Source organism: Panthera tigris, chromosome B4 (genome assembly GCF_018350195.1).
Source record: "Panthera tigris isolate Pti1 chromosome B4, P.tigris_Pti1_mat1.1, whole genome shotgun sequence".
In the NCBI taxonomy this organism is placed as follows: domain Eukaryota; kingdom Metazoa; phylum Chordata; class Mammalia; order Carnivora; family Felidae; genus Panthera; species Panthera tigris.
The window spans coordinates 65,076,219-65,087,867 of NC_056666.1; the positions used below are offsets into that span (position 1 = coordinate 65,076,219).

Sequence of the window (11,649 nt, forward strand, 5' to 3'; positions counted from 1 at the left end):
GAATAGGGTAAGGGGTGATGTAAATGAGAGCTTGGGTTATAGTGTTTTCCCCTGCAAGTGATTGTAAATATTACCCTATCATCTAACAGAATATGGAGGTGTGGAGATATCTGATACCAGCAAAATATTGGTATTTTTAAAATATGATCTGCTTTTGAAGCCTGGATATTGGTAGCCCATATTCATTTGCTATGATATTCAAACGTTTGACCAGGAATTATTTTGTTTTCATGAATTTTTTCTGGTTCCATCGAACCTTTCATATTTGCAACTCAAGCCTTTCCTTAGTTCAGGTATTGCTCTGCCTTTTCCTCTGCTTGTGACACTTACTCACTGCCCACTCTATCCTCCACTACTCCTCATCTAGAAATTTCTGCTCATGAAGATCATTTGAAAAGCAATGCATCTCTCCCCCTTCCCCTGTTCTTGGTGAGTCCCCCATGACATGCTAACATTGTGCCATGTAAAAATCTTCCAAGGAGCTTACTCTAGATGAACTTGTAACTTCTTTTGAATAATTATTAAATCAGTGTCTTTTTCTGTCAGTAGTCATTAAGTTAAATGAAGACAGTGGCTCTGGAATATTTTTTAAATCACTATTTTATTTCCTATGTCTAACACATATTGGTGAAACATACGTATTTCTTGAATAACTATCTCAATGAATTTATTTTTATTGTTCATTTGCATGTGCTCTCTCTTTCAACTCCAATTGCAAATAGATTCTCTTAAGACTATGCTTCATAGTTCATTTACTTTTTTCTTTATTTCTTCTCTATACATTACACATGCTTACAAGTTTTATAAAGTTACACAAGCTTGTGTTCTTTAATGTTTTCTGCTATCTAGATCTATTTTTATATACTTCATTGTGGTAATTAACACTAAAATCAAACTTTTCATACATAGTTTTCTTTTGAATGTTGTGTTTTCCTCTTCTCTCTTCCTCATTACCTACCCTTAATATGTTAGTGCAATGTTCTCTTGAATTTTAAGTATGTGAATTAAGTATTATTTAAACTTGTCTCATTTTTTTGTCTTATTCATCTTTTCAATTCTTTTGGAGGTGGTCAGTGATATACTATTGTTTTTTTTAAGTTTTTATTTAAATTTCAGTTAGTTAACATACAGCGTAATATTAGTTTCAGGTGTATCATATAGTAATTCAAAACTTCAATACATCACCCAGTGCTCATTATAAGTACACTCCTTAATCCCCATCACCTATTTCACCAATCCCCCCACTCACCTCCCCTCTGATAACCATTAGTTTATTCTCTATAATTAAGAGTCTGTTTCTCAGTTTGCCTCTCTTTTGTTTTTTCTCCCTTTGCTCCTTTGTTTTGCATATTAAGTTCCACATATGAATCAAATTATATGGTATTTGTCTTTCTCTGACTGACTTATTTCATTTTGATGATACTCTAGCTCCATCCATGTCATTGCAAAAGATAATATTTCATTCTTTTTTGTGGCTGTGTAATATTTTATTTATGTATACATATACACACACACACACACATACACACAACCTCTTTTCCATTCATCAGTCAGTGGACACTAGGCTGTTTCTATAATGTGGCTATTCTAGATAATGCTGTTATAAACATCAGGGTGCATGTATCCTTTGAATTAGCATTTTTGTATTCTTCGGGTAAATACCTAGTAGTGCAATTTCTGGGTGGTAAGGTAGTTCTATTTTTAACTTTTTGAGGAACTTCTATAGTGTTTTCACATCTTTGGCAACATCTGTTTTTTTCTTGTGTTGTTGACTTTAGCCATTCTGACAGGTGTGAGGTGATAACTCATTGTAATTTTGATTTGTCTTTCCCTGATACCAGTGATGTTGAGCATCTTTTCATGTGTCTGTTGGTCATCAGTATATCTTCTTTGGAAAAATGTCTATTCAGTCTTCTGCCCATTTTTTAATTGGATTATTTGTTTTTTGAGTGTTGACTTTTAGAAGTTCTTTAAAATTTTTTTTAATGTTTATTTATTTTTGAGACAGAGAGAGACAGAGCATTAACAGGGGAGGGTCAGAGACAGAGGGAGACACAGAATCGGAAACAGGCTCCAGGCTCTGAGCTGTCAGCGCAGAGCCTGACGTGGGGCTCGAACTCACCGACTGCGAGATCATGACCTGAGCCAAAGTCGGACGCCCAACTGACTGAGCCACCCAGGTGCCCCTAGTTTTATAAGTTCTTCATATATTTCTTATACTAACCCTTTATCAGATATGTTGTTTGCAAATATCTTCTTCCATTCTGAAGGTCGCCTTTTAGTTTTATTGATTGTTTCCTTCACTGCGCAGAAGCTCTTTATTTTGATGAAGTCACAGTAATTTATTTTTGCTTTTGTTTCCCTTGCCTCAGGAGACATATGTAGAAAAATGTTGCTACAGCCAATATTAAAGAGGTTACTACCTGTGTACTACCTGTGTTTTCTTCTAGGATTTTGATGGTTTCCTGTCTCACATTGAAGTCATTTATTTTTAATTTATTTTTGTGTATAGTGTAAGAAAGTGGTACAGTTTCATTCTTTTACATGTTGCTGTCCAGTTTCCCAACACTATTTGTTGAAGAGACTATCTTTTTCCCATTGCATATTCTTTCTTGTTTTGTTGAAGATTAATTGGCCATATAGTTTGGGTTCATTTCTGGGTTTTCTATTCTGTTCTGTTGGGTAACGTGTATATTTTTGTGACAGTACCATACTGTCTTGATCACTACAGCTTTGTAATACAACTTGAAGTCTAGAATTTTGATGCTTCTATCTTTGCTTTTCTTTTTCAAGATTGCTTTGGCTAATCAGGTTCTTTTGTGATTCCATACACATTTTAGGATTGTTTGTTCTAGCCCTGTGAAAAAATGCTGTTGATATTTTGATAGGGATTGATTTGAGTAGTATAAACATTTTAACAATATTTGTTCTTCTAATCCATGAACATGGACTGTCTTTCCATTCCTTTGTGTCATCTTCAATTTCTTTCATCAGTGTTTTATAGTTTTTGTAGTATAGATCTTTCACCTCTTTGGTTAGATTTATTCTTAGGTATCTTATTGTTTTGGAACAATTGTCAATGAGATTGATTCCTTAATTTCTTTCTGCTGCTTCATTATTGGTATATAGAAATGCAACAGATTTCTGTACATTGATTTTGTACCCTGTGACTTTACTGAACTTATTTATCAGTTCTAGCCGTCTTTTGGTGAAGTTTTTTAGGTTTTCTGTATGGGGTATTTTGTCATCTGCAAATAGTGGAAGTTTTAATTCTTCCTTGCTGATTTGGATGCTTTTTATTTCTTTTTGTTGTCCGATTGCTGTGGCTAGGCTTCCAGTACTATGTTAAATAACAGTGGAGAGAGTGGGTATCCCTGTCTTGTTCCTGACCGTAGGGAAAAAGTTCTGTTTTTCTCCATTGAGGATGATATTAGCTGTGGGTTTTTCATATCTGGCCTTTACAGTCATAAGGGGGAAAATCCAACAAGAAGATATAACAATTATAAATATTTATGCACCCAGCGTGAGAGCACCCAAATATGTAAAACAATTAGTAACAAACATAAAGGAACTAATTCATAATAACATAATAAAGGTAGGAGACTTTAATACTCTACTTACATCAATGGACGGATCTTCTAAACAGAAAATCCACAATGGCTTTGAATGACACACTGGACCAGATGGTTTTAACAGATATATTTAGAACATTCCATCCTAAAACAGCAGGATACACATTCTTTTCAAGTGCTCATGCGATATTCTCCAGAGTAGATCACATATTAGGTTACAAATTAGGCATTAAGTCACAACAAATACAAAATATTGAAATCATATCATGTACCTTTCCTGACCACAATGCTATGAAATTTGAAGTCAACCACAAGAAAAAATTAGAAAGACAAAAATACATGGAGTTTAAACAACATGCTACTACTCCTCCCTGGCTGCCTAAAGCTCGACCGCCATCATGAATGACACAGTAACTATCCGGACCAGGAAGTTCATGACCAACCGACTACTTCAGCGGAAACAGATGGTCATCGATGTTCTTCACCCTGGAAAGGCAACAGTACCTAAGACAGAAATTCGGGAAAAACTAGCCAAAATGTACAAGACCACACCAGATGTCATCTTTGTATTTGGATTCAGAACCCATTTTGGAGGTGGCAAGACAACTGGCTTTGGCATGATTTATGATTCCTTGGATTATGCAAAGAAAAATGAACCCAAACATAGACTTGCACGACATGGCTTGTATGAGAAGAAAAAGACGTCGAGAAAACAGCAGAAGGAACGCAAGAACCGAATGAAGAAAGTCAGGGGAACTGCAAAAGCTAATGTTGGTGCTGGCAAAAAGAAGTGAGCTGGAGATTGGACAACAGAAGGAGTAAAGATGCTTCAGGGACTATCTGGCGTTTGTGCAGATTTTTCATGAGAGGATTAATAAACTAAGAACTTTTATGTGTCAAAAAAATAAAATAAAATAAACAACATGCTACTAAACAATGAATGGGTCAACCAAGAAATCAAAGAATAGATTAAAAAAAAAATACATGGAAACAAATGAAAATAAAAACAAAATGGTCCAAAACCTTTAGATGTGGCAAAAGTGGCCCTAAGAGGGAAGTATATAGAAATATAGGTCTACATCAAAAGTCAAGAAAAATCTCAAACAACTTAATCTTATACTAAAGGAAGTAGAAAAAGAGCAATAAACAAAGCCTAAAGCCAGCAGTAGGAAGGCAATCAGAGAAATTAGAACAGAAATAAATAACATAGAAACTAAAAAAATAATACAACAGATCAATAAAACCAGGAGATGTTTCTCTGAAAAAACTAGTATAATTGATAAATCCATAGCCAGACTTATCAAAAAGAAAAGAGAAAGGACCCAAGTAAATAAAATCACAAATGAGAGGAGAAATAATAACACAGAAATGCAAACACTTGTAACAGAATATTATAAAAAACTATATGCCAACAAATTGGACAACTGAGAAGAAATGGATAAATTCCTATAAACATATAAATTACCAAAATGAAACATAATGACATAGAAGACTTGAACAGATTGATAACCAGCAAAGAAATTGAATCAGTAATCAAAAACTCCCAACAAACAAAAGTCCAGGGCCAGATGGCTTCACAGGAGAATTCTACCAAACATTTAAAGAAGAGTTAATATCTATCCTTCTCAAACTATTCCAAAAAATATAAAGGGAAGGAAAACTTCCAAATACATTTTATGAGGCCAGCATTACTCTGATACCAAAATCAGATAAAGACTCTACTAAAAAAAGAGAACTACAGGCCAATATCCCTGATGAATATGGATGCAAAAATTCTCAACAAAATACTAGCAAACTGAATCCAACAATACATTAAAAAAAATCATTCACCATAATCAAGTGGGATTTATTTATGGTTTGCAACAGTGGTTCAGTATTCACAAATCCAGCAATGTGATACACCAAATTAGTAAAAGAAAGGATAAGAACCATATGATCGTTTAGATGCAGAAAATGCAGTCAACAAAGTACAACATCCATTCATGATAAAAACCCTCAACAAAGTAGGTGTAGAGGGAACATACCTCAACATAGTTTTTTTTTAATTATGATTTCTTCATATTAGCCTTCTTAACTATATTATCTATTTATATTTTTTATTATCTTTCTATTTTTTAAATTTATGATGAAAATAAGGCTTACACTTGCCTAGTTCCAAAAGTTGAGACTCAGCCATTCAAAACAAACCAGTCTGGGGGAGATGCTTTTCCCTCTCCAACAATACAGCAAAAGAAAAATATGAGTGGGACACTTTTCTTCCTCTGCAGAGTGACTCATGGGCCAAAAATATTTATAGCCACTCTTCTATGCCTCTCAATGCAAATGTCCTTGTGAATTCAGCTTCAGTTGTTAGTAGAAAGAACTATATTTAGAAATCTTAGTTTTAATGATAAATTGTATGGTTTCTCAAGTAACATGATTTTTGAGTGTGGGTAAAGTATTTGGGATATTTGGAGTAAAGATTTTAATTTTAAAATATTACAACTTATAGTACTTTTCTAAATATTCCTTATTTATTTCCCAAATTCTTCTGATATTGGAGTACCATGTTTTTAACTTTTTAGAAGTGTTTTAACCAGTTACTCAGTAAATATTTTTTCCCTAGAGAACAGGCAGCATTTTGATCCTAATAATGTGAGGTGTTGTAGACTCCATATGGCACCAGTTCGTGCCAGAAGTAAAATATCATCACTCTCTTTAAATACACTATGAATGCTTTACGATTTCAGCCTATTAACCATAAAACACTCTTTAAAAATCAACCAAGGCCACTAATTAGAGATGTTGACTCGTTTAAAGTTGAAGGAATACTTGTTTGGAAACTAAAAAAGGAAAATGTGCAACCGAAAACATACTAATTTGATTTCCTAATACTCTACTTAATTAATAACATTTGCAAATTCAAGCTATTTCTTTCTTGGTCCTTTTGATGTTTTGATTTTCAATTAACTAATACATAGATATTTCAGTATTTGCATATTAATTAGGGGTATTATAGTTTTCTCCCAATGATAATTATAAAAGTAAAAGAAAATAGAGCAAATAGTTATCTATAGAGATAGAAAGAGGGACAAAGATGGAAAGCCAGTGTGACTTCACTTCCTGGGAATAATATTCCTTAAAATTTTCGTAGCACTAGATATGGATGAAGCAGGCTATAATTCCATGTATTATGAAGATTCCCTTTGATTACATTGTAATACAAGCATTCCTCTATGTCAGAGACCTTATACTGTTCATCTTTGTAACTCAGGGCCTGACACAGCATCTAGCACACATAAAAATCTTGATAAATGTTTCCTGAATATCCTTCCAGCTTCTGAGTTGGCCCAGGCATTCCAAGATGGCCTCCAAGATTCCTGTCTTCTGCTGTACTTCTCTGTGTATTATTCTTTCCCAGAAATGTAGGTAGGACTTGTGAATATGAGAGGATGATCACTTCTGTGATTACATTACATAGGACTCCACTCTAACAAACTGGAAGAGAATCTGCAGTTGGGCTTTAGTTAGGAAACAAGCTGCCATGTTGTTAAAGGCCCACATGTATAGGACCTGAGAGTAGCTTCTAGGAACTGAGAACCATTGTGACCAACAGTCAGAAAGAAAATGAGGATAACTTTAAGGAATTGAATTATGCCAACAACCTGAATGAGCTTGGGGAGGACCCCAAACTACAGATAAGAACACATTTTAGCTGACAACTTTGATTTTGGCTTTTGCAAGACTCTGAGCAGAAAACTCAGCTGTGCCCTGCTTGGACTTGTGATCAAACTGAGATAATAAATGTGTGTTCTTTTAAGCCACTAAGTTTGTGGTAATATGTTACACAGCAATAGACACAGAATGTAAAGTTTTTTTGAATAATGTGTGTTGTTTAAAATGTATAGAATGGTTTATGCATGGCGACAATGACTAATGAATATTTACATCAAATACTCTGATTCCATAGTTACAGAGTTGGATTTGTGAAAGTAGGATGGTTCAGACTAAGAGCAATAAAGGGTTAGGAAAATGATAGTTTTCCATATTGAGTAGGTCCAAACTGTCCATGTATGTGTTATCTATTGTTCGTACACTGGTAGATCATGGTTCAATGAATATTAATAATAAAATAGGGTAGAAATATAGAAAAGAGTAACAGATTAAATTTATTACTAATTTATTTTACATTAAACCATATGACTATAGCATTTACTAAGAAAAAAGAACACTGTTGACTTTAAAATACTCAAAGTATATGTAAATTCACATTTGAAATAATGTTAAAATAACACTTAAATGGAATAACTTTGCAAAAGAGTTTAGTTCAATGTCAGACACATCAGAGCCACCTAAAAATTGTAGCTTCTAATGATATTTCATAACATATCTTAAAATAACTACACATCCTGATTTTTTTGTTCTAAAACTGTAGATGCTGTGTCCACAGGTTATATTATTTCATAAGTATCAGGAAATCATTCCATTTAGTTCTGCTCTTTGACTGTTATTTAAACAACTTATGCTAAGGGCACGTGGGTTGCTTAGTCAGTTAAGAGTTCAACCTTGGCTCCAGTCATGATCTCATGGGTCATGAATTTAACCCCCACAGCAGGCTCTCTGCTGTCAGCGCAGAGCCTGCTTAGGATCCTCTGTTCCCTTCTCTCTTTGCCCCTCCCCTGCTGCATATTTGTGTGCACTCACTCAGAAATAAAGATTAAAAAAGTAATTAAAAAAATTAAAAAACAACTTATGCTATTATTTTTAAAATTTTTTCTGAAGTAACTTTAATGTTGATACCATTTGCATGGAAAGGATTTGATTCTAACCTCAAGCATCTGAATAATGAATGAACATTTTTCTGATACAAAGTGATATGACACCCCACTAATGTCATGGGTGCACACTTCTACTGAGCAGTTTGTTGAATTCGCTGTATTTAAACTTAATATAGAATGTCATGAAAATAAGAATCATCTAATACAAATAAATAAATCAGAGAGATTGTTTTACTTGCCTTGGGTTATTATAAGCACTAATTATACTTTGAAATTTGCCTGATTTATAACCCCCCCAAATAATCATGTATCAAGAAATATTAAAATGGTATGCCATATAATGCAACAGCTCATAAACATACAGTTATATATGACTGTCTATACAATGAAAAAATTGTTTATTTTGGCTAAGTTAAAAGGTTTCCTTGTTACCTTTCCCTATTTTTTTAAATATGCAAATAAAGCAATACTCCACGTATGCAAATAGACTCACAGCAGAAATTAAAGGAATTTTAGCAGGAGTTTTGCTTTTGATTTTGAATGTTATACTTGGTTATATAATATTTATATAACGGAGTTAGGGGGCAAGTCATACCTAAATGAAATGACACAACGTCCATTTTCATAAGAAACAACAAACTGTCAACTTGTTCTGTCCTGGAGATTGAACATTTTCTGGAAATTGAATTCTAGGTAAGTAATAGAATGAAGAATCAGTAATGGGACATATCACAGGAGAAAAGTCTATAAATCAGAGCAAGTTTCCCCCAGAGAGAAGAATGGAAAAGCTAGGAGTCTAAATTTGGAAACAAAAGGAATCTAAAATTTTTGGAGATAATACAAAACCAAATTTGAAAATAGGTGCTCAAGTTTTCAAACATTTATAGTTGTTTCATTTGCATAAACTTCTTGTAGTCTTACCACTAGTTACTTTAGTATACTAACTGCTGTTGTAGACACTGGGTCTGGAGTTCTCTCTTTTCCAGCAAGACAGTGAACACAGGATTGAAATGCAAGAGAAGCTAATGTCTGGGAGGAGACAAGAGTCCCAAGTAAGGGTCCTTGCTCCGTTTTTTTTTTTTGTTTTTTTTGTTTTTTTTGGATCAGAAGGCTTACAAGCGTGATGGACATGCACAAAGAGACAATAAAATCGAGAACGTTAACTCATGGGCGTGAGGGAAAGGGGGTTTTGAAGATATGTGATGTTAGGGGTTTGAGTCAATACAAAATAAAGTCCTAGTGCAGGGCAGCTGGTTGTTTATTGCAGGCATGAGGTACCACATCTGTTTATCTTAGCTAGCCTAGGGGATAAGACAGACAGAGCTTGCTACCTCAGGGTCAGCAAGGCACCTTTCTTTTGCTAATTAGCTCCACTCTGGGCAACTTTGCCCTGCTGCCATCTATATCCTTGTTTACCTGTTTACCTATTTTGGTCCTTCCTTCCTATGAAAGCAGCTTTCTGCTATTGTACTAAGTTGGGGGGTGTTTCCTCCCTGAATACCTAATCTTGTTTACCTAATTTTGGATGTTTCCATCTTGAGACTTCCTATTCCTATACCTTTGTCCTATACTGGGGGCCTTTGCCCTGTTTACCTAATCTATTTTACCTAATCTTGGCTGTGTACATCCTGTGGCTTTCTATTTCTTTATGTCTTGTTGACCCATTGGTGCAAGCTTAGGGAATTCCTAAGCTTATTCCCCACATCTACTTTAGAAAATGTTCTCTCTGTCTTACTGTTATGTTAATCTATTTTGTCCTTATCAGTTCAGGGTCCCACCATGTTGCATAAAATAGATGAGTGGAGGCATAATTTTAACACTCACCATTGTCACAAGACTATAATTCATATTTTCAATCTTAGCTAGTTGGCACAGTCTTTGATTCTTGAAACTTAAAACAACAAAAGCCTAAATGTATAGGATCTTGTACAAAGCAGATCACTTAAGCAAAGAATCTCAACTATTACAGACTGTATAAGACAATATTATATGTCTTCTTCAAATTCACTAGAGAAAAATGCCAGCTCTGAATTATGAATTAACTTTCCAGACTTACTCCATGAATGTAGAGCAGTAATTCTGGGCATAGGACTAGAAATAGGTAATGGGACATCATTAACACACAGACCTTGTGATTGGCCTCATCACAAATGAGGAACTGAGAGATTTAGCCCAACACTCATGCATTTTAGAAAAGAACAGTAATTTTTAATGGAGTATGTTTGTAAATATCAACTTTATAATAACAAAGTAAAGGCATAAGACAATAATTCAAAGCATGCATTAAATTTTAGGACTTACCTCTTGACTTCATCTAACTTTAAAAAATTATGTATTCTTCCTTAATAATTTATAAATTTGTAGAAACCTTTGCCTATCCCATAGCCATGGCAGGACTTGTTGTGAAGTTCTGAAACTTTTCAGTGTTACTAATTATTTTGTTTATATTCTACTATTTATAAAGTGAATTCAAATAATTTAATTCATTTTGATAATATTTTTACATGTTGGCTTGTTCAATTTCAGGGGTCATTAGAGTTATAACCTTCTTGCATCCTATCCTCAGTTGAAAATGGAACTGAAAAGTAATGATCCTGAACCTAACAATTATGTGAAACCTCTTTGTTTTTTTGAATGTATTTTTATCCACCATAGAAGACCTTTCCTTTTCCTCTCAGTGTTTCTCAGAATGTGTTATGTATACATGCATTGCTGTGTAAGATAATGGCAGGCAGTCCATTGATAATCACTTATACTTGTAATGTTTATATATTTAAAAAATAACTTCAGAAAAAATATATTGAATCCATGATTTCAAGGACATCATAGCTTAAGACAAACATAAAAATTTTTAAGTGAGTAACTTTAATATTGAATTAAACTTCATAAATAATAATACATAAATATGACATAATTCTACATAAATAATAGTACAGTATTTATTTATGACAGTAAAATCATATAAATTATAAGAGAATAAAGACTGAGAAACGTTATTCTACATGTCTGGACTATTGGAAGTTCTCCATCTAATTTGTGGTCATCCACCAGGTTACTTTTTTAGAAGCTGAGAAGACAGTACCATTCTAATTCTTATGCATAATTTGGAGGGCCAGAATGGTAACATGGAAAGGGGATTGAGTTCCAGCTCTGAGAGTTGTTAGATGTGTGTAGGATTGAAGGATAATTAATGCTCTCAAGCAATTCTTGTAAATCTAATACATCAAACATATACATGAAATAATTCAGCTTGTTTTAAAGTACTCAACTACTGCATACCAACAATCATATTATCTAATACCTTACAAATTAAAATATCA

The 11,649-nt window shown here is 33.8% G+C and overlaps 1 protein-coding gene across 1 annotated transcript; it reads left to right on the forward strand.

Annotated features, from left to right (window-relative positions):
• The first annotated feature begins 3,944 nt into the window (after window positions 1–3,944).
• LOC102959235 (40S ribosomal protein S24-like) lies at window positions 3,945–4,464 on the forward strand. The gene has a single exon (XM_042992099.1). The coding sequence runs from the start codon at window positions 3,971–3,973 to the stop codon at window positions 4,364–4,366; it is 396 nt and encodes a 131-aa protein (XP_042848033.1). The 5' UTR covers window positions 3,945–3,970; the 3' UTR covers window positions 4,367–4,464.
• The last annotated feature ends 7,185 nt before the right edge of the window (window positions 4,465–11,649 follow it).